This window comes from Dermacentor variabilis, chromosome 4, assembly GCF_050947875.1.
Source record: "Dermacentor variabilis isolate Ectoservices chromosome 4, ASM5094787v1, whole genome shotgun sequence".
NCBI classification, from domain to species: domain Eukaryota; kingdom Metazoa; phylum Arthropoda; class Arachnida; order Ixodida; family Ixodidae; genus Dermacentor; species Dermacentor variabilis.
The window spans coordinates 1,280,522-1,304,645 of NC_134571.1; the positions used below are offsets into that span (position 1 = coordinate 1,280,522).

A 24,124-nucleotide genomic window follows, 5' to 3' on the forward strand; every position below is an offset into this window, starting at 1 on the left:
TTGACTTTCGCGTGGGCGGGATGACAGCAGAGCGACAGTGTTTTATGACCCGCTGCCACCCCGTCCAGGCAAGGAGGAGAGGGACACGGAGCCCCCGGCAACACAACGCAATGGCTCCACAGAACCATCGCGAGAGCCTGAAAACCGCCGCGAGAGCCAGAAACCCCACATCCCTCCCTCCTTAAATGCTCCCTACCAATGCAAGGCTGGTGGCTCCGATGTCAGCCAAGAAGAAAAGAAAACAAAGAACAAAGAAATAGTCATTACATTACGGAGCTATCCATTGGCAGTTTGAACCTAAAATCACCAGCCCCAAAACATAAATTAAAAAAAGACATCAAAGGAAGAAAAGCAAGCTAGTAGAATTGATTAAATAGGGACGTCTGAGGTACACAACAGCAACACAAAAGAAACTCTACACGAGCCCATGCTTTAATGCGAACATGCACAATAAAAGAATCCACCGAAGGAAATGTAAGAGTAACAATAAAAGACAAACGCTTAGAGACATAATGACATTCGGACACAAACGCGGACAAGGGAAAATGACAAAACGTTGGCCTATACAATCAATCAAAACACAAGAGAATAACAACGGTTCAGAGGATGTACAGGGAATGTCCGCGCTAAATATCTCCGGCGAGCACGAACAAAGCCCGCATGCCACGCGTGCGACTCCAAGCCACTTTAACAGCGTCCGGCAACGGCCTCTGGTGCCGGTGCCTCTGGAGGTGTCCGCTCCATGGTGCAGCCATGATCCGCGCCAATCTTCGTGACCGCACAGCCCGATCCACAGCCCCGCCGTCGCCAGGCCTCGATCCAGTTCGACATCACTTGTTGACGCAACACGGCAGCGAGGACACACGCGAAACACTCTCGAAACGCAAAACACATAGATACAAATAAATGACTAACGTAAAAGCAACACGAACCATACCTAAGGAAACCCATACACAAAAGCAAAACGAAGACGGCTAGGTAAGACACAGAGAAACAAGTAGTGTAACGAAGAAACACTGAACAAAGGGAAAGCAAGGACAGAGAAAGACGGATAGCAGCCTGCTTGATTGCAGCAAAGTGGATAGCTGAGAGCTTTTTGAAGAGAAATGGGTAGCTGATCCAAAGTTGTGGATACCCATAGGCATGCCTCGTCTCAGTATAAATGGTTACTCCGTCTGAGTTCAGCCGGACACAGTAAACGTGGTCTTCACTAGCGCGATGACATACGACTTCGACGCTAGCGGAAATTCCTTCCACAGACGCACACTGTCCATCCGCGGCACCAATCAAAATTGACTTCGACTACGCGATGTCTGTGTGATGAACAGACGTGGAAGGTTCGGCGATAGACGAAGAGTCGCTCCACGCCGGGCCAAGTCACAGCGCGAATCGACTTTAACGAAAACCTTGGCGCTGTGATGACCGTGCAATACTTGCCGGAGTGGCGCTAAATCGCGTTTCTCCGGTGCCTGGGGTTACCACCTTGAACAAAGCTTTCACATTGCAGTTTCAGCGGGTGGCACGCGATCTTCATCGGCCGACCTCGTTGTGACCTCGCAGAGCGAACCCGCCCGGGGCAACAGCGACACACGCTGTATCCGGCCCCGCGCGCCCGTTGCAATACCAGCAACGCTACGGCGCCCGCGCCCGTGCAATACCAGCCACGTTCCGGCGTTCCGCCTCCCTGAGGCCGTCGAAGAACTATTTACAATTATTTACAAACGGGTCACTCTGCGGTCCCTTCGGCGCTCTTCGGGCCGCTTAAAAAAAATACAAAAAGACGATTCCAACACCCTTTGGTGGGGGTGGCGGGTTTCGTTCCCCCGGCTGGCTTTCCACCCGGGCTGTCCTCCCCGTCATCGCTGCGGGGTAGCGGGATAGCGTCCCCTTCTGCGCGCGCGACGGAGGGATGTCCGGGGCGCTTGCCTCTTCGCGGAGCGGGCCTGTTTCGTGGCCTTTGTCTCCGCTCGGCTATGCGCTGCCAGCTTTGCCCTCAGTTGGTGGTGCAGAAGGCACCACCACTAACCGGTCTTCCTAAAGGTGACAGAGGGCATATTAATAGTGCGTCAGCTATGACGGCTTGAATTTTGCGAGGAAAGGCGCGCATCAACTGAGAACTGCCGGGCAAGCCACTGAGCCGCGCCAACAATAGCAAAACCGCAAACTTCTGCAGAGTTAGCCGGCCTTAGAGGCACTGTACCCGAGCAGTCCGCGCAATTAGCAGCCGCCAGAATGGTAATGATGCTAGAGACCCACGAAAATCCGTCGGACTCACCGAATCGTTGAGCAGATGGAAGGACGGAAAAGTCAGCCCTCCCGGTACGAATCGGCGAGACCTCCGGCCCCGCATGGTCTCCACAATCGATGACGACTGCAGCATCTTGGCGGCCACTTGACTCCTTTCCTCGTCCGCGCTTCGCAGCGAGGAACTTCGAAGCGGTGGTCCGATACGCTTACCACGCTACATTTACTGAGGCAAGGTATGACAGAAAGAGTGAAAAGAAAATAGACGAATTCGGCACACAGATGATAGACATGGCTCGGTTGACAAAGCGCGTTCGCAACGCAGCCTCTGCAACGCAGCAGCCCGGACACTCGGCGGCCAGAGGCTGATTAGGCCCCTGGCCCCACGTTGGGCGCCAAATTGTGGTCTTCTCGTCCGCGACGCTCACGGCGTGCACGCTCCGATTCCGCGCGCGCCGGACGACCACCGCGGGTTCGAGCACTCCGAGCCACCGTGCGCGCAGGGCACCGCGCGTCCGCGCCTGCTCCGGCCCGCTCCGTGTGCCGAGCTGCAGCTGCGCGCGTACGCGCCCCGCCGGCCCCACAGCTTAGGGGAAGGCGAGACCGCGCGCGCAGCAAGGGAGACCCTAGGCAAAGCTCTCGAGAAGCCAGAAAGTACATTTATTAAACTGGGAGTCAATACAAACACACGTTTTAACGTCACGTCCGAATATGAATCTGATTAGACAAAACATGGCCGAATGGTCACCGGGGGCCGCTAGAATGGCGCACCGCCACCGAGAGAGAACAGAGAAATGAGGAACAAAGAACAAAGAACTCGAGCAGTAAGAATTTGCCTATCCTTCGGTCAGCGCCTGCCATCGTGCGCCCCACAGCAGAGAAAAGGGAAATAGAGAGAAACGACAGACGAACAGACGGGGGCACGATCGGCAGACGCTGCCTCAGGACATCGAGACGACGGAAGAGTGCCCGTGCGCCCGCCGAGGCCGGGACCCCGACGAGCCGAAGTAACCATCGGCCGGCGGCGGACAAAGGGGGCCGCCGCCGGCAGAGAGGAACACGTACGCACCTTCCGACGCCCCGATGTGGTCTCCCCAGGACCCGTCTTGCGCGCGCTTACCCGGAGTGCACGCAAGCAGGGCCCGAATCCCGCCAAAATGTGGGCCAATGGGGGGAAGCCTGTTGACTTTTTCGTGGGCGGGATGACAGCAGAGCGACAGTGTTTTATGACCCGCTGCCACCCCGTCCAGGCAAGGAGGAGAGGGACACGGAGCCCCCGGCAACACAACGCAATGGCTCCACAGAACCATCGCGAGAGCCTGAAAACCGCCGCGAGAGCCAGAAAAGCCGTAGTGCCGTCTGCGGACGCCGTTCTACTCACCGATGGCGCAACGTCACTATGAGACCATGATGTCAGTACTCCTCGATTGGAGGGCGGGCGATTTGAACTGCGCTAGAGGTACGCGGACGCTTCAGAACGCATTTTCTCTTAAAATAAGTCTCTCCTTGGCACGAAACAAGCGTTTCGAGGTTTCTGTGATGGTATTTCAACAGTCCACGTTGACTTAATAGTAACCTTTAGTGTCCCTTTAAACAACAGCAGCCAGTGAATGAAGCACGTACGTCATCACCCTGTAGGCGGACCACATGAGGGGAGTCATGCCATTGCTGTCGGCCTGGTTGACCGGCTGCCCCTTGGCCACCAGGTAGGCCACGATGGCCGTGTGGCCCGACTGGGCACCCAGGTGGATGCAGGTGCAGCCTTCACCGTCCACCAGGGATGGGTCTGCACCGTGGCGCATGAGCAGCACCACCATGCCCAAGTGGCCCTGCCTGCACCGGTTTTTAAACCTTAAAGAAGTCCAACAGTGAAACGGAGAGGAGCTACACGATCAGGCACATGCGCTCCCTCAGTGCCACACCGTGCATCCTGCCGTGGTGAAAAAGTTTTGGCATCACCTTCGGTAAACAATTACAGCTAAACCTCGATATAACAAAAGTCAACGTAACATAATTCTCGATATAACAAAGTATCTAACTTTTCCTAACTTCTTGTCCTTAGAACACCATGTATTTAGAACCTCAATATAGCAAAGTGTGTTTATACATGAGTTCAACAGAACCAAATTGCACTGATGGCGTGAAGGTATAACGAGACAATAAATCAAAACCTCTGCGGATGCAGATGACCAAATAGTTGAATTAAAGCAGCAGCTTCCGAACACACCTCACAAATTGCGCGTCGTGCGATCAAGAGTAACCGCCAAAGCGGAGCGGTGTTGTGTTCCTTATAAAGTGCGATAAGATCCCATTGTGACCCGCACGCTGTGTGCTAGGATGAGCCAAGAAGGATGGTGGTTTGATGAGCACAGTCTTCCCGCACAAGCATGGAGAAAGGGTTGCAATAACGCAATCAAGCATGCACGAGGGCATGGAAGGAAGCGGGGGCAGCTTGTCTTCTTTTCTGTCAGTGCAACGGAGCACATACACAGCCCGTGCACCCTGTTCTAGAGGTAATCTGCCTTGTGTGCAAAGAGTGTGCATGCCGAGATGGTGTGACATGTGCACTGTGTTGCCACGCGTTTACTACTGGAGGCTGCATACTCTCTCGAGCTTCGGAGATGTGTTGAAGCAAGAGGCAGACGAAACATTTGTTCCCCGCTGCCGGCGTTTTTCATGATAGCATCGCCCCACTGCAGGCGACACTATGAGCCGCGGGTACAGAATGGATGTGAAAGCAATAGATGGCTTTGCCCAGTTGCAATATCGTTGACACAGTATGAAACCATATCTTTCGTGGCCAACTCTCAAGTTCAACAAAATAAATTTTTTCCTCATTCAAATTTGCTTTTTCGATTGCCTTATAATTAGAAAAAGTTTGCTGCCCCTTCTGTGCAAGAAAAACTGACTGGCAACTGTACTTATTTGCATAAAAGTTCAAATTTCTATATAAAAAAATTTCGATATAGGGAAGCAAATTACTGATTTTACTGACTTTATTATGCTGAGTTTTAACTGTACTTGGTTTTCTTTTTCTACCAAGAGTGATTCAACACAAGAATGTTTTGAATTTGTTGTATTTGGGCACTGTGCCTATCAAGAGGGTCTTTGAGCTCAGTTTGAAAGCAATTATTCATCCACACGAGTGATAAACCATTTGCCTAAAATTATGTCAGAGCTGCCCTTCAGGCTCAATGTCTTTTCCTTATGTTGTTCAGTAGTAGCAGTAGCACTCTCAAAAATAATCTTGCCTTTTAATTACTAACTGGGCCATTCAAATTGCCACTATGCCTCTGGGACTTGCCAAAGGTAAACCAACAATTTCTCTGTACTATGCTGCCCAGCACATGCCCATGACCACTCCTAATATTGCCCACCTTTGGATGCATGCACTTCATAATGATGCATAAATTACACTGCGAGTGTTTATGCTCTACACTATAATGAAATAGGACGAACGTACCGAGTGGCCCAATGCAACGGCGTGGAGCGCAGTTCTCCACCAATGGCATCCACCACAGCTCCCTTTGAAATGTAGAAGTTGACAATCTCACGGCGGTTGTTGATGGCTGCCCAGTGCAGCAATGTGACATCCTCCGCATCAGGCTGGTTCACGTTGTAGCCTTCTACCTCAATCAGGTAACGGCACCTCTCGAAGATTCCATATCTGCCACAAAGCAAGAAAATACAGATCACTTTGGGACAAATAACATTACAAAGACAGTGAATGAGATGAATTTCGCTTTCTTTTATTGTAATCAACAAACTCGAACACTGCTTAACTGCTCTTCAAGCACCTAGTTAGCTTCTGAAATCTGCTGCTATGAAGGTTTGTACTCCGCGGCTAAAATCAAAGGCCGCTCATTCAGAATCAAGACTTGGCAATAAAGATACTGATAATTAATTGATAACTTGCTCAAAGCAAGTACCCCTTTCTGCTGTCCTTTTATCATCAAATAACAAAAAGTTTAGAGACTGACTAGCAAACTTTCTTTGCAGACAGAAATTATTTTTCATCAAACTTCATGGTACATTTCTAAGGTTGTAAGATGAGCCGAAATTTAGAATCTTTACAAATAAGTTGGGGGAACTAGCAGGTACAGCTATGCGACACTGATATGATTGAGCAAGGCTTGCCCAAGAAAGTCAGGAAGTGCAACATACTCCAAGCTCAACATCAGTCTAGAAGGGGAAGTTCAATTAAAGTGCATAATCTTCGTAGTGTGCACTTGTGATCATGAGAATTGGTTCCATCTCAAACATTTACACCTCCTCGACGTTGGTTCCTGATACAGAGCTTGTGGCAATAAACATCACCGGCACAGCTGCATCAGACCTGCAACAAATCTTCTGAAGAGGCCTTTCAGACAGTAAGAAGGGGTGGATAGAGCAAAGAGAGGGAACACACTGTGTAGCCTTGACGATGTCAAACGATGAATAATCTTCTTGATGTTGAGGCAAGGAAGTGTGAGGTGGTTGCTGCCGGCAGCTAGCATCCCCGCCACCAGTGGTGGACGATCCGCCACCGCATGGAACCTATGCGAAAATATTGCATATGTTGTTCTCCACCACCGTGACTGGAACATTTCACTAATGAACTTGGCACAAAAGGGGTGCAGAAAGGAAATGTTGATGAGCAAATATACATCGTAAGCACAAGACATACTAATAATTTATCTTAGAAGAACTTGCTGTTTGGCTAGTTGGTAGCTGATTATGGTAAGACAGAGCCTCAAAAACAAACATGTACAGCCATACACAAAAAGATCTGCCAGATACAAGTGCCTGTGTCTGGGGGGATCTTTTAGGGCGATTGTGTGTGGGGGTGTGTAGGCAGGGGTGTTTTTAGTACTCTACTTTGTTTTACCATAACATATTAGCATGATCGTCATAAATGGAGGATGTCAACAAGTTACGACTTGTACGTCTTTTCAACTGACAAACCATGGTCTACTAAACACGACTTTCGTCTTAACGCTGCCAACGGCTAGCAAAAAGGTTCACACCAGGCAAGCAACTTGAATACTCAGAAGGGAGTCTGCAAGCCACACTGACATGCTACTACCAATAAACGAAACTTTCACGTCAGACCAAAAGGTTTTGACGCCTGTTGTAGAAGTGGCGGGGCTATTTTCGTTGCAGGGTGTACGCCGGAGAGACTCTCGCGCTGCGGCGCTCGTTCTGAGTCAGGCCGGATTATACCTTTCTCGTGCCTTACGGTGCTCTACCTTCGAATTAACATCACTGATTTTCCTGGGGGAGCAGTGGGGGCAGTAGTAGAGGCCGAGCCTGCTCTCCTGGAGCAGCATCTTCGCTCGTGCCAGGCTTTTCGTACGCTGCTCTCCGTGACCTTCCAAAAACTTTTAATGATCACATTTGAGTTCAATAAACGTCCTTCTGCAAATACATGGACAAAAATCGGTAGGCGGGAGCCGCACAGGTAGCGAAACGAAAGCAAAGCAGGTACGTCCCACGCACCTATTTAAGAGACAGCGCTATTCTCAGGTGCTCTCCCGAGGCCTCCGCTTGCTGGTTACGTGTGCCCTCCCGGAGCAGTACTTGTAAAAAATCCAATCTATCGTAGTGACGAAAAAAGAATGCAACGAAAAAAAATGTGCAGGGACAAGAAGCGTGCTACAGATTTGAGGACGACGCAAAAAATCGTGACTTGCTAGCAGAATCTGTATGTATGTAAACTACTGCATCTCGACATAAATGACAGTATCGTTAAACGTTGTCCCTGGGTCACGTTGAAGTAACGCATCACTCGACTCTCTCTCTCTCTCTTTTTCTACTGAAACAGTAATTTCCTAGTAATACTGCAGTGAGAAGGAAACTAAGGAGGTGAAGCTGGAGAACAGGCACATAGTTGGAATGGCCCTAAACTAACAAGTTTTATCACAGAATTCAACAGGAGCACCACTTTGTTTAGCAACGAGGTAAGAAGTACCTGCCCCGCAGTTGCAGTGTAATAAACCGGAGCGCACGACGGATCCACCTCTTCGTCCATGACAGCCGACCGTTCTTTTTTGTTTATCTTTGAACGCTGTAGTTGTCGAGCGTCAAACTAGTTACGCCACACAAATAAAGTAAATGCGTAATATTATGTGCCGAGTTAAAAAAATACTTGTTTACATTCTTTGTGTTAAACATGGAAGAAATGCATATATTATAAGAATCAACAATAAACCAAACCATAAATCACGCGTTAACCTCTTTACGCATATGTCGACATTAAACCAAGTCAATCCTAAGACGCTTTTTTAAAAAAAATAGCGCAACAAAAATATTATGAACGCATATATGAATATAAGCGACGTAGTTTCCAAACAGAAAGCAAACGCCCGCGATTGACCGCGGAGTGCACGCGTCTGCAGCAATTCTGCAGGAGCGCAGTTGTGTAAGGATTGTTGTTGGTCGTGTCGTCTGGTGTCGTAGAGAAAGTTCTTTCTCTATGGTCGTGTAACAAAGGTAAGCATTCAGCTTTTCATTGAGGGCTTTGGGCGGTGCCTCAGTGTGCTATACGATATCTTCGGCCGTTTGGCTCTAGTTTGGAGGCTGTATGCACGTTGTGGACGTGTCACCTGAAAAATTATAACACTAGTTGCGCATAGCTCATTTTATAACACGAATTATCGACCAGCGACATAACTGCATGTCATGTAAACCTATGCCATGTCCATGGTCACATCGCCGTAAGTGTGCGTCACCGAAACCAAGAATTTATGCAGCTCTGTGGAGTGAATTCGCGGGGCTTGTTCTGCCAACACCTACGCGCAAATGTGGCCCAACCCGCATACCGGTTTCTCGTTCATGTTGACACCGCAGACCTTGGGTTAGCTTGAGGTTGGCTTCATAGGCGTGTGCCTGACTAAATATTGAACTCGCGCATTCGTGGGGTGTACGTGTACCGTGTTTTGGCTAGAGAAGTCAGTTCACGATGTAATAAACAGTTGTAATCGTGGACTAAGGAAGCCGAGGGTAATACTGAACTGTGTTGCTTTTTACCTTGCTTTGGGCATTTTCGCCACTTTACCACTGGTAGTGCGCCGCACTTGCAGAGTGCCCCACAAGTGTCCGTTTGCGCGTCGGCAGTGCCTTCGTTCATTTGTAGGAAAACGCCCGCGGAAGAGGAAAAACTCCGCTTCGACCTTTTCGCACTGGCGCGACCGTATCGGCGGCGATAACGCACCACCCTCTCTGCCGCACGTCTCATTAGCTGATGTATATGTACATTTCATCTAACAGTCCTTGTTGTGCATGTCGTTGGAGAACTTTGTCTCTTAGATTTGGTGGAGTGCACGCGCGTTGTGATTTCGTTGCACGGTTGAAAAGCCAAAGTTGGGTCCCGCTTTTCCAGCCATAAATGACCACGCTGGTTGTGATCTCGGCGACACATAATTCTTAATTTTAAATGAACGTAGTTGTTTTGACGTTGCCTGTCTCCACTATTGACCTCGGCTGCATTTCATGTTCACAAAGACATCCTTTTCTATACAGAATAGCGCTGCAGACTCTCGTGTGTTGTATATTCAATCCAGCATTACAGGTCCTGAATTGTCACATAGTGAAGGCACACCCTCTCTCGTGACCATGTTGCACAGCTCTCAGCTGTGTGGCATTGAAATAGCTCTTTGGAACAAAGGACATAGTAATGTGAACATTACTAAAGACAAGGCACTGTGAATGCACAATGCTACTGGTTAAAAAATTATACACATCCCCTGCTTCATGGAAATCTGTTTACGTGAAGCCTTCATAAGCCAGCGAGGCAAAATGACAAGTTATGACTAGAAACTCGCTGCAAATTTCAATTATGAACATGATAGCTCTTGGCACCAGCAGTTACAAGAGTGATTCGATCCCACAGCAAAAAAAAAAAAAAGGTTCTAGGGCAATGTACGATGAGACAGCTCGCACGAACCATCTCGCAGCCACAACAGCGTTTGTAGGACTACTGCATCACCAGCTCAACCACATGATTGGGGGGGATTTGTACTAGGTCTGTGGTACCTTGTAGCAAACGCTGTGGTGAGTCCAGGAGTGTGGAATGGAAGTTGGAGCCAAATGAGACTGAAACGTCAAAAGGCTAATTGTGACGAAAGGCCTTTGTGAAAGAGCGGTAGTGGCACCCCCAGCAACTTCTGAAAGCCATGTGAGCATCTGGGTGTGCAGAAACAATGGTAACAAACACATCATAGTGGCAGCATATGTAACAAAGGAAAGGAAGTCGTCCCAATTAGAATGGTCTGATGAATGTTTCCTGAGGCCATTAAGGTGTGAATGACATGCTGTAACGACCAAACACGCTGCACATCTGTCACTCTTCTAGAAACCTTTCATACATGAGCAGTGTGTCAATTATGACAGCACAATGGTGGCAATGGCGACAACACAAACATACTTCAAGCGGCCATTTAATTGCTACTGCATTTAAAAAAAAAAGGGTTCGAATGTAGAAGAGAAATGCGGCTTCATGCACATTTATAGAGACAGACACAAATGCAGATACACCTTTGGACATCTTTATCAAATTAACTCGAAACATTTTGTGCATATGCACATAAATTCCATTTTTTTTTCTTTTAAACATGCAATCACGGCACAGATTTTAAGAGTGGTTTGTAAGGAAAGTTAATTTTATTGAGCCACAGGAAACTGGTGTAAGCCGATTCAAACTTGCTTTTTTTTTTTTCACATTACAGAGCTGATACACAACCATAGTGTTTGTACTGTGGCATTTTGCACCAAAATGTTTGTCCCATAACATGAACTAATGTGTTCACAGGCCTCTCATCTAGAATACCGCAACATGCCTGGCATCTGCCCTCGGTGCAACACGACCGTATACTTCAATGAGGAGAAGATCGCCATCGGCAAGCACTGGCACAACAAGTGCTTCTCCTGTGGTAACTTGCTCTATGTGCCATCACAATCTGCTACGTGTCGTTCCTTTTTGCTTTGTCTGGTACTGGTTAAGTCTAACAGTCAGTGACTGCTGTTCCACTCGGAAATGCCTTTCACGTGTGTCAAGCAATGCTGGATTATGCCATATCAACATATCAGCAAATCATCTTTCCTCAATGCGACTTTCATGTGCATACATTTCATTAATCATTGCCACTATATTATTACAAATAAATTTTACACAGTTTACGGCAAGTGCTTTTTAATACCTCTTTACAGCCACGTCACATCTAACTTTCGTGATTCATTGCTACATTTTGAGGTAGAAGAGAACTGGGCAATTCATAAAACAAGAATGCTTTCGCTTATCGTGAAATTTGTGCCTTTGCATAAAATTCATTCCAAGTTTCCCTCTCCTTGGTTCACTCCACTGCTCAGCCATCTACGAAACAAGAAAAAAAGAATTTACAGAAAAGCAGTATCAAGTGATAAAGCTGAATGCTGGGCAGCTTATCAAAACTGCGTCTCTGATTACAAGAGTGAACTTGAAGCGGCTAAGCGCAATTATTTTCAAGCACTCTTCCTTTGCTGCTTCGAAATAAACAGCGCAAGTTTTGGGAAGTGGTTAGCGGTAAACCAAAACAAGATATCCAACTATTTGATGAAACAGGGAATGTCATACCATCTGATATGTGCTGTGTTGCTCTGCATAACCTATTTAAATGTTTGTTTTCTGATCAGTCCTTTTCATCACCCGTATTTAATAACCCCTTGTTTCGCGCCATGGATCCCATAATCATTGACTGGGTTGGAATAACAAAACTCGTAGAGAATTTAAAGGTATCTGCACCTGGCCCTGATGAAATAACTGCTCAGTTTTTGAAATGCATTGTAACCCACTCATCTATTATGTTATCTAAACACAAGTGTTTGTACCTTTTAGAAGTCTGCTACACACAAACACTTCCTTTCTTTTTTAACCTCCGCCTCGCTTGAAACACTCTTCATATTTAAAAAATTGAATGAGGCTCACTGGGTCGACCATGTTTGCACACATAGCGTCACTGTTTTTGCGATTTCGTCACTGATATCCTTGAGACCGATCTACATAAAGTGTGATTGGCAGCAGGGACTCTGTTGGCTTCCACGAAACACCTCAATTTGACGCCATAAGAGAGAAACGTGACCACAGCACCAATTGAAAGCCACTGTGAACCTGGATGTCGTAGCCATCTTTGTTTATTTGGACAGTGTTGCCAGCTCAAGTAGCGAATTATAGAGTTGCCAATAAAGTTGCACCATGCTGAGGAGATGGACAAGAAACAGGCAGCCAGGTTGGAGCGAGCATTGGCTACCAAACACCAGCGTCGCGCCGGGGAAACTGATGAGGAACAGGCTGCCCGATTGCAGCAAAAGTGGGACAGCAAGCACTGGCAGACCCAGACTGCCCGCACCATCAAACGGTATGGTTGACCGGGCACCTCATGTGCGGCCAGTTGAGCATCGTGGAACAAGTTTTTGACGTTCCTGTAGAGGTCTACAAAATCGTTGAGTGTATTCCTCGCAACGTCTAGAATGATGCAGACATCTTTGTCAATTTATGTAAGATGAAAACGTTCAAGTCCATGCTTGTCTCGGGTACGGTGTGCGTGGAAGACGAACCCCAGGCTCGACTACCCCTTCCGGACATCCCTGTATTGGCTCTACAATGTCACAGTGCCAAAGGGAGCCGTAGACCGCTGCCTGGAGAAATTATCAGACGCCGAAGAACCTGAAACTGCCCAGGGATTAGACCAGTTGTGCATCGGCAGTCTTGTGCAAGCAAATAACCTGCTGGCACTGCAGCAGCAGACGTTGATGTGGGACAAGACATGATACCTCGACATCAGCTTTGATAAAAACAAGGTGGCACAGAGCCTTCTGTACTACACACACGCAGAAGAACTGTCATTTCCCCAGATATACTTCGGGCAACCGTGGCACATCTGCCAGGATGTGTGCCCTACAGTCTGATTTCACCAACAGCGAGGTCTGCTGCATGCACCATCGCGGCGTCGTGCCATGCCACATCTTGTTCATGGTAATGAAGGTACTGCGGTTTCGCATTTGCACGGGGCTTGTCGCCCCCTTCCGGAACTGCAAGGCTACAGCAAACATCACCAAGAAGCTGCTCGAAGATAAAAGCTTCATCAAGGAATGCATGCAATCAGATTTTGCCTTCTTCTGAGGAATCCCAAACTCCATCTACTACTGGGTGCAACGGAAGCAAGATGTGTTCTGCCATGATAACTTGGAAAGTGTACCCTCTTCCTGACCCTGAGTATGTCCAAGCTGCATGACGAGCGCTTCCCGACAGTCATCTAGAGCCTCAAGGAGCCCGTGGAGGAGCATCACCATGCATTCACCAACTTGCACACCTTCTACGAGGTTTAACATGTGAACAGTGACCCTGTGCTATGTGCCCTCTACTTTGATAAGCTGGTGCGCATCATTATAAAGGTGCTGCAGAGCACAAAGTCCTCCCCCTTTGGAAAGCACCGAGTTATCGACTACTTCGAGTGAATCGAGGTTCAGCAGAGGGGGAGCGTTCATGCGCACATGCTCATTTGGCTCGGCAAGGCACCCGAAAAGTCACTCGGCGACAGTATCCCCCATTCAGTCACCCTAGTGGACTCGCTCATGAGCTTCAATACTGATCTCCTCGAGCGGGAGCAGTGCCAAATTCACCAGCATACTTTCATGTGCTAAAAGTGCAGCAGGACCAAGATGATGTGCCGATTCCACGTATCATGTCGGCCCATGAGAAAGACGTGCATGCTCGCGTCCACCCTGAAGCACGATGGTAAAGTGGTCGAGCTTGAGGTGCTGCGCGCAAAGTTTCATGACATGTACCAGCAGCTCGAGGATGTTGACTACAGCTCCTTGAAGGACTTCTTGACCCACAACTGAAGACTGCAAAGAAGACTTCTTCAGGGTATTGAAGGTGGGCATCAAACCGGCTGACTGTGTTTCTGAAGCGGGAGGCACATCAAAAGTTTGTCAGCACCTTCAACCTCCATTTTACAATCAAACATGGATATTCAGTTCATTGTGGATACATGTTTGTGCACCATGTACGTGGTGGACAAGATGAACGAGGCACACCGCGGTTTCTCCAACCTGCACAATGCGCCTGCAGACATCTAGAAAAAGAGCACCCCGACCTCAAGCTCCATAGCTGGTTGTGAAGCTGGGCGTGCATGTGCTAAATGGCGTCGAGATGAGCAGCCGGGAAGCTGCGGGAATCCTCCTCTGCCTCTACATGTTCGAGTGCAGTCACCAGGTCGTCTTTGTGCAGGCTTGCACCCGGAAGAGTGAGTCCACGTCCACCAGCAGCAAGAGATAGAAGACTCCACGAACGTGTCTAAGCTAAACATTGTGGAAAAGGAACTAAACGCGCCTCAGCACCATCATACAGAAACAGGAGACACCCTCGAAGAAATCTGCAGGCAACTTCTCAGTGGCAGGCAGCAGCACGAGCAGCAGCAGCAGCAGCAAACGGCGGTAGGGTACCAAGAAGTGGTGGATGGCACCGCACTCTGCATAGATAAACTGTGTTGTCTGCGCGAGGGATGACATGACAGTTGGTGATTACTGTGCTGCCCTGCATCTGACCGACACCAAGCAGCATTCCCTCATTCTAGATATTGAAGCAGCGCACTTAAACCTGACACGTTCATGCACACATGAAAAAAGACATACACAGGTGCTGGACGGTGACTGTGTATGTCCTTTTTCATGTTTGCGTGAACGTGTCAGGTTTAAGTGCGCAGCTTCAATATCATAGCTCACCAACTAGCCCATCAGTATCTATTAAAGGGCCCCTGAAACGGTTCGGACAAATTTTGTAGACGCGTAGGGTACAGCTTAAGTAGAACATTCGCACCACAATTTAAGTGAAGCGTTACGTGTTAATGAAGCTACAAGCGATTAGAAGTTACCCTCCTCCCCATCCACGCTTTTCCTCCTCAACTCGTTCGCCGAGCGAGCGTGGCTACGCTCCGCCTTCACTGGTCCTGCGTCACGATGCGACGTCACATCGTCCACTTCCGGTTGTTTTGGAGCCCGCCCCCGCCCGCGCGAGACCTCTCCGCTAGCTGCTTGGCTGTCGACCCCAAGCGAGAGCTATCGAAGCAGCGTGCGTTGCGAGCATTCTGTCGTAGCGCCGAACGCGTCTGGTATTCCGTTAACCACAGGCAAGCTGGTCATTTCGGCAAATCACTGGAGGCATAAACTCAAGCTGATGAAGGAACTTTGGCGTAGACGTACGTGAGCGGCCTGATCGGTCTACACGGTCCAGACACTTTTGGTGCAGTGCTTAACCAGCCAAACAAAGCGCTAATATTGCTCTAACCAAGTGTAAAACATTTTAAACATTTATAAAAACAACGTGTCGATGATTACACTCCTGCGAAAAATACGCACCAGCAGCAAAGAAGAATACGCTTCGTTGCTGCTACTGCGCATGGTTGCGCTCTATGCCACCAGGTGGCTGCACCGTGCAGACCATTCACATTTGCCCTTCTGCTCATCTCGGCTCATCCCGTTACGGCACAGTCAAGCGGCCAGACCCTGTCCCCTTGCGCTTACGTTGCCCTAATACGGGACTCGCGAAACGCTGTTGCGTTAGTAATCTTCCGGTGTAAAGTGACGGCCACAAACGCGCAAATCCTGGCGCCGATCGGATAGCGGTAGTCCGATGCGCAGCAGCCAGTTCGCTCGTACGCTGCCTTGCAGAGGGACACGATGTCGCAGCTTAACATATTGCCAGTCGCTACGTTTGCAGTGCACAAGGCAACAAAGTCGAATTATAGTGCTCGCGAAAAGACTGAGACCAACTGCGACCGCGGAGCTCTCGTCAAAATGGAGTACGTTGTAACACAAGCAGACGACACTTGCTGTGTGCCGGAAGTGCTTAATGTACTGAAAAATTGTTCTTGTGCATTCTCTTTATGCTACTTTCTTTTCATAAAAACAAATTAACTAACATTCCAACTATTACGAAGATCATTTGTTTACCATAAAGTTGGAAAAATTATCGATCACGCGCCCTGTTCAGCCAATCGGATAGCTCGCCCCACTGACGTCATATGGGTGATTTTGGTCATATGGGTAGGGGCGGCTTAAAATTCCGCCGAGCAGTGCGCTGCGATCGGCAGCGATGTGCATTTTTAAAACCTTATAATAAATTACACGCTTTACGCAGAGCACTTAGATGTGTCAATTAATTATCAGAAGGACCTACTCTGACGACTCAGTACGTTTGTAGAAAATCGTCAAAAGCGTTTCAGGGTCCCTTTAAGCTCATCCTAGAGGTGATTCACTGCTCCATGCTTCATGGAGCCTGTCGGAGTGTTTCTCACGAGCCCGGCTGTGCATACATACACGCTCACCTTGCTGAAGGACACCTACAACCGGCTGTGCATGACGTCTGGCTCTGCTTTCAGCGCCTGCATAGCCACAGCCACCGCTGAAAAGGCTGCTACTGCCATCGGGGGCACCACGGTGCACTCGGCACTGAAGATATAGATGAAGAAGGGCGACACAGGCCTCAGTGAGACCTCAACAATGTTGCTGTGCCTTCAAATCTGTCAAGTCCATCTTTGTCATCGAAGTCAGTATGACGGGTTTGAAGGGGTTGGTGAAGATAGACAATGGCTCTGTCAGATTACACAGCCATTTGGCCAGCCCTTCAGAAAAATTGCCGTCTATCCGTGCAAGGACCTGTGCTAGTTACAAACCATTCAGGCCACGGAAGTGTACCGTCGCAGCAACCGCCAAGTCCACAAACTCAACACCGAGCACCCTTGGAGGAGCCTGCAGGACCACCCTCTCGTCAAGGTAGTGCGCCAGCAATACGCAGTCTTCTCATCATTTCTAACCTGACTGAGAGATGGCGCCAAGCTGATGGACGGCGATGCCCGCATGATCTAAAACCAGTTCGTGACCACTAAAAAGGCCATGCATAAGAGCCCCAATTCAGTCGGGTCGTACTACAGCAACGCCAATGTCAACTTGTACAATGGCCAGTGTCTGAAAAGCATCATACAACATTCTACAGACCACCTAATGATAAGATTGCCAACTGCAAGAGGCTGGAGGTCCTTCCCCAGGCCTGTGCGAAAATTGCAACTATGAAGGCTAGTGACATGGGGGCGTCTGCCTGCAGGGCTATCACTATGCATGGGCATAACCTTACATGATCAAGGCCAGCGTTAATGTCACTGACTGCCCGGTTAACGGCAGTAAGGCTCAAGCTCAAGTATGTCGAGCATGACAATAACGATTCTACCATGCTACTCTGACTACAGTTCCCATCGCTGGTCATCAGCATTGTGGTGCAGGCCAAGGTGCAGCATGTTTGGCAGAGCAATCCTCGCGTGCACATGAATTTGGTGCCCATCGGACAATGCCACATTACTACTGCAGTCATTGTCAAACAACATTTCCTGCTGGGGGATGCAGTTTCATTTTGTGCAGGCAAACACAGTCACGATTCGCTAGCCCCAGGCGACCAAGTACAAGGAGGTCATGTATGAGTACAACTGCAAGCACCCCTTGAAACTCACGTACGTGTTGTTGTCCCAGGCTACCAATTTCACTTGAAATGCACAGGCTGCACACGATCATGGAGCAGACCCAGGAGTTTGTGGACAAACACAACTTTGAGAAGGATGTGATTCTCGCCTCCATCAATGTGCAGTCCCTTGATGCACATGTCAGGGACCTCGAAAGAGGCTCGGTCATTTCCGGAACAGGTGTCCTCGTGCTCTCAGAAACATGGAATTACAAACTGACAAACCCACATCCATCTGCTGCTTTAAACTCGTCGGGCACAGCAAGCGGCTCAAGTCAAGCCACACTGGTGTCGCCCTTTACAAAAACGTTCTCATGCACCATTTCACTATTGAATCAGTCACTTTACGTCTGTCGCCTCAAGTCGACGATATGCTAGTGCACAACAGTGTTGGAGACATCTGCATGGGTCACATAACGTACAACAGTCAAGACATCACCATTGTCGTCGTCTGTCAGTCCCGGGGCCACCAAGGAGATAATGTCATGCCCATGCACCTAACAGCTTACAGCAAGACTGCCTTCATACCTTGCTACAACAACGTTCGCGAATGAGACATGTTGTTCGCCATCTGCAATGACTTCAAAATTGACCTCTTAAAGCCCCAAAATGCATGGTTTCCGGAGTACATGAGAGGCATGTGCCGCCGAGCGGGCCTCCCTCAACAAGGTACCCCTGGCGAGGACCAGTGGTGTGCTTGACCATATCTTTGTCCACAGAATCGGACAGTTTAGACTTCACACGTATGCATTGTACTTCTCTCTCGATCGCCTTCTGCTCGTCGGCATCGGCAACAAACGAGAAAATGATGCACTGCTGTCTACTAGCTCTGCTGAACCGATAAACATTTTGTCCTAAACTGTACAAATGTACTATAGAACATACATACCATGTGAATATTGTTACAGGTGTGTTGGGAGTACAGAAAGACTGTATTTACAATACATACACGAGCAGAGTCAGTGTAGTTAAATATGGCTGACCAGCAACAACGCGCAGCAGCCAGTGTCTCGCGATCTTTCTTTTATCCTTCCGTGACAGGACCCCCGGGTGCTGAAGCGCTGTCTCGGCGCATGGTAGGCGAAGAATTGCGAGCGAAATATGGCTTCAGCTGCAAAATGTGCATGATTTGACCAGCCATTGGACTTGAAGGATGGATCAAACTGTAACGGCAAAATCTCGTAATTTACATCGGTAACTTGATGTAGGACTTCATAAAGCCCTGTGTAGCGAGAGAGAAGCTTCTGGGAAAGGCTGACCCGATACATGGTGAAAAAAGGAGCACCCAAGCACCTGGGGCGAACTTAACATCGCAATGGCACCAATCATAACACTCTCTTTGTATACACTGCGAGGCTAATAGACGAGATCGGGCGACTTAACACGCCGTGTGAGTGCTATCGATGACTTCACGAGCGTACTCGGTTGCAACACGTGGCACAGAGGGGAAAATGGTGTCAAACGGCAATGTGGGGTCGCGACCATACAAAAGATTAAAGGGTGAATATCCTGCAGTGTCATGTCGGGACGAGTTATACGCGAATGTGGCGTAGGCCAGCATGGCATACCAGTTGCGATGGTTGTTGGAAACGTACATCGACAGCATCTCTGTGAGTGTTCGGTTTAGACGTTCCATAAGAGCCATTCGTTTGTGGGTGGTAGGTGGTGGACAGCATGTGCTCGGTGGCACAAGAGCGGAGGAGGTCATCGACAACTCGAGACAAGAACAAGCGGCTGCTGTCTGTAACTGTCGAGGTGCACCGTGGTGGAGAATGACATCGTGAGAAAATCGGCGACGTCTGTTCTGCAACTAGTCGGCAACGCCTTTGTGATCATGTAGCATGTCGTGTAATCAGTAGCGACGGCGATCCACTTATTCCCTCTAGTTGTCGTCGGAAAAGGGCCAAGCAGAGTAAGACCTATGCGAAAGAAAGGTCAATTACACTTCTCTTTGTGGGCACAGACAGAGGACTTGCTGCTGTAGTAGGCAATGCAGGACCACCTCCAAGGGCTGCATTTCTTAGTTTTCCCAGGTTGGTCAGGGTGCGAGGTGTTGAGAGTCACGAGTTGCGACAGTATAGGGCGACATGACCAATGCAGCAACAGGTAAAACATATTGGCTGGTCGTCCGCAGTTCTCTACTCAGTCGGGTTGCAATAATGCGGAGAGAAGCGTCGGGCTGGAGCGAAAATAGTAGAAGGGCGTTCGTTGGCTCTGGGGTTGGCGACACCCCAGACAGAACGTAAACCAATGTTTTCAAGCTCCTGGCGAATGATGGCTTGTACGAGGGGAACTGAAAAAGAGGTAGCATTAGGGCTACGTGAACAGAAAGCTGCAGGCACCATCGCATTCAATTCACATCAAACAATTCGCACCACGTCCTCTGATGTTGACGCATGCTGCTGTGCAGGTTGATCTTCATACGTCGACATTGCAGCAATACTGGGACGTCTGGTGAATGGTTGCAAGAATGGTTGCAGGCTTTTAGCCTGCTCGAATTGTCGGCACTCTTAGATGATAGCATCAACTGTCGAGCAGCTTTTGCACATGAGCAGATTAAAGGCGTCGTCAGCAATGCCCTTCAGCATGCGCCCGACCTTCTAAGCTTCTGTCATGTCATGATTGGCTTTACGACAAAGCACCAGCACGTCCTGGATGTACAAGACATAGGACTCCGTGGGGGATTGGGCACGGGAGACCAGTTTCTGCTTTGCGGCAATTCTTCGGCCGGATGGTTTGCCAAACAACTCTGGCAACTTCTCTTTGCATTGATCCCAGCTTATTAGCTGCTCTTCGTGGTTTTCGTACCACACCTTTGCCGTGCTTCTTCAGTAGAACAACAGGTTAGCTAGCATAAGCGTAGAGTCCCATCTGTTGATTCCACTCACGCATTCGTACATCGCCACCCACTCCTCAACGTCGGCGCCATAGGTCCCACAGAAAGTTCCAGGATCCTTGGGTTGCACAACCACAACCAAAGAGGACAGTGACGTAGCTGGTGACGGTGACGTTGGAGACGGCAACGACGTTGATCCCGCATGCTCACAGTCATTCATGATGGCAACGGTGATGCGACATCCACTGCGGAGCTCCATTTCCAGCAATGGTACCCAGCACCTCCACCAATATGTTATGGAGATGTTGGGAGTATAGAAAGACTGTATTTACAATATATACATAAGTAGAGTCAGTGTAGTTAAAGATGGCTGACCAGCAACAACATGCAGCAGCCAGCGTCTCGCGATCTTCCTCTTCTTTCCTCTTCGTTTATCCTTCCGTAACAGTATATTCAAATGCACATTACTGTACTTAAAAATGTATATAGAAAACAATGAAATTACATAAAAATTATAATTCTTCAATTGAATATATCACACAACCCTGTCTCTGTCCCATTAATTCCACCATCACAAGAATCCATCACGTCTAATTAATTAAAAACCCGTCATGAGAAAGAATGCTAATCGCATTACCGTCGCCAGTCATCTCTGTAGGATGAATGCACCAACAATTTTTTTAGAGTTAATCTAACCCGGGCAAAGACTGCGTGAGCTGAGATGGCGTGGCATCATGCGCTGTCTTCCTGTGCATTATGTCTTGGAGGTTGCTTAATCTCGAGTTTCAGAGATATATTGAAGTGAGAGGCAGACGAAGCATTCGCTCCCCACTCAACATTGCTAGACTAGCTTCAGTTGTAAAACTTTCCGCCCACGCGCTTATAACCGCTGTTGCCACTTCTGTGACAGCCACCAGATGGCAGCGCCGTTCCATCGAGCTCCACTGCAGACACCTCACCGCAGCCTTGAGCTCATGCGGACGGGCAGTTTGCCCGTGTTTCACGCTCGCTGGCGTTCTCTTTTGTCCGAATTAGTAATACCATGAGAAAGCGGTATCCACCTGCAGCAATAAAATTTATTGGGCCAGTTGGTTCATACTGAAAAAAGGGTAAACTACACGAAAGGAAGAAATGCGTACAGCCAAGCGCAGAAGCTGCATTTCTAAATGTCGTGTATTTCTTCCTGTCGTGTTAACGTTTCGTGCAGTTTCTTAACGATTCGCGCAGTTTAGGCTCAGGAGCTTGAAGATCTGGCCAAAGCGCATGATTGTAGAATTATCTTCATCCCCACCGAAGCTTTTCAGCAGGCCAAAGAAGCGCTACAGAAAGATGAGGTCGGTCTTGGAACACACAAGGCACACACACAAAAAAGAATTTTAAGAATCAGTGGCCTTTCCACTCCGTAAAGATGATCAACAAGCAAAGCTGAAACATGCGGCCCCTGTGTTTGTCACTGGGTTAATCCCGAGGGTTCATTAAAGTATTTCTCAATTATGAGGTTAGTCACACGATTGGCTGCGACGGAGAGAACAACGTCACTGATGGTATGCCCGCAGTTCGCCGTTGTCGCTTGCGTTCGATGTCTCGAGTTTGCTCAGCGGCGTGGTTAGCAGCCTTCACCCGCCACTTGCCGCTTGTGATTCTTTGAAATTAAAATTCTTCAAAATTATATCTGTCCGTTAGGTAAGACAATGGCTCATACTCCCTTAAGCAATGGCTCATACCCCCGTAAACACAGCCTCCCTATAACGGCGGCAGAAGAGAAGTGAAATTCTACGCTGGAATGATGAACGGCAACGCAGCCAGCTGTGAAAGTCGACGACGAACACGGGAGCAATGGCACAAGCGCATGCCGTGGATTTCGCAGCGAGTTCCTGTTCAGCGTGAGGAATCGCTCTGTTCCACCCCGAGCAAAGGGTTCCATTGCTGGGAGCACAGTGGCGCGCCGAACTGTCGACATCGTTCCGATAGCCACCTAGGCAGCCAGGTACGCAGCACGTCGGCATCATCTGCTGATATTCTTAACAAACTCTGCGAAGGCTACAGTTTCGTGGATGACATGCTTGCTGAAATTCGCCATCAAGAACGAACCACAGAATACACCAACGCTGCACCGCGTGCTTAGTCCGGCCTGCCCGCGTAGCTGGCTAGTGAGGGAGTGAAGCTGGGCACGACTGCAGTGCCACGAAGGCGCGGGTGGGTGGCGGTTCCATGCAACGGCACAGAGTTTGAAAACTGAAGCTGGTCTAGTAACGTTGCTCCCCACTGTCGGTGCTTTTCATGATAACATTTTCCCACTGCAGGCAACACTATCAGCTTCAGGGGTGGTGTGGATGCAAAAATGTGGCTGTGTTCACTTTGTATGCTGATAGGATGATATTGTCAATATGGCATGAAACCATATCTTTTGTCGCCGACTCTCAAATTGAACAAAATGATTTTTTTCTCATTCAAATTTGCTTTTTTCGATTGCCTGATATCCGGAAACATTCGCGACCCCTTTTGTGTAATAAAATCCATCATCGACTGCAGTTCTTTGCATAAAACAAAATTTCAATATATAACAACATTTCAATATAATGATGAAGCAAACTGCCGATTTTGCTGGTTTTCTTAACTTAATATATTAAAATGCAGAACATGTGACTTTGGACAACTTTGATAAATGGTGCAGCTCATCCAGAGGAACTTGCGCGAGAATAGCCCTGCTGCATACATACCTCATACATGATGCATTTCAAATGTGGCAATATGGTGTGTCGCTACATGGGTTCAGTGCTGATTGCATTAACGTTGACATTCATAGAAAGATGGGCTCTCCTGAAATTTTCTTTTTTCTTACTTTCTTAAATTGCTGCACTCGTGAACATGAGTGCTGGATGTATATCATGGAGGGCTTCATTTGCATTGCCATATTCCAGACGACACTTTGAATTATTCTAGATCGCGCACGATGAGCTCTCCAAATTTCGCAACAAGCGTGCATGTGGTCTGAATGGAGGAGATCAGTATCGCATGGCTATGGCATTGTTGCTAGTGGCTACACACCGTGTTGTAGGTCGGTCGTGACACCCAAGACACTGGTAGCATGTTTCTGTGGTGCATATTTACGGTCCAGGTGCATCTTTGTTTGCCAGACACTGCAAGGCGTGGAAAGACAGCCAGCAATCTGAATGTTGCTTACAGCATGACTTCAGTGCTGGTCATCATTAGTTCACACTTGACATGAATTCACTTTGTGTCGTTTACTGCACATAGCAGGCTGGTGCTTTGGGCAGATCCTTGAGCTCTTTGCTTGAAACAAGCGGTGCACTTTCCTTGGCGCACAGCCAATGCTGACTGCCATCGGCGCCTGGACAGCAGCAACCTGACCGAGCATGAGGGAAACATCTACTGCCGCTCCTGCTATGGCAAGCTGTTTGGCCCGAAGGGTTACGGCTATGGTGGCGGTGGTGCTGGGGTGCTCTCCATGGACACTGGTGACAAGTACAGAAATGGACCACCTACCAGGTATCCTCATT

General features: G+C 48.5%; 2 protein-coding genes across 7 annotated transcripts in view; one reads left to right on the forward strand and one right to left on the reverse strand.

Annotated features, from left to right (window-relative positions):
* The window catches only part of Hip14 (palmitoyltransferase Hip14), a 172,023-nt gene extending 163,728 nt beyond the window's left edge, over window positions 1-8,295 (reverse strand). For all 5 annotated transcript variants that reach the window (XR_012827224.1, XR_012827223.1, XR_012827222.1 and 2 more), the window contains exons 1-4: window positions 8,195-8,295; window positions 6,653-6,780; window positions 5,708-5,911; window positions 3,868-4,077 (exon numbers count right to left, since the gene is read on the reverse strand). Coding sequence is in view for 2 of the 5 variants with exons in the window: in XM_075687928.1 (XP_075544043.1) it covers window positions 3,868-4,077; window positions 5,708-5,911; window positions 6,653-6,780; window positions 8,195-8,254 (602 nt within the window). In the remaining 3 variants the exon portion in view is untranslated. The remainder of the gene's footprint in view (window positions 1-3,867; window positions 4,078-5,707; window positions 5,912-6,652; window positions 6,781-8,194) is intronic.
* A 240-nt stretch (window positions 8,296-8,535) lies between these two features.
* Window positions 8,536-24,124, forward strand: part of LOC142578557 (cysteine and glycine-rich protein 1-like) — a 36,748-nt gene continuing 21,159 nt past the window's right edge. For both annotated transcript variants that reach the window (XR_012827225.1, XM_075687930.1), the window contains exons 1-3: window positions 8,536-8,715; window positions 11,033-11,153; window positions 23,933-24,113. Coding sequence is in view for 1 of the 2 variants with exons in the window: in XM_075687930.1 (XP_075544045.1) it covers window positions 11,057-11,153; window positions 23,933-24,113 (278 nt within the window). In the remaining variant the exon portion in view is untranslated. The remainder of the gene's footprint in view (window positions 8,716-11,032; window positions 11,154-23,932; window positions 24,114-24,124) is intronic.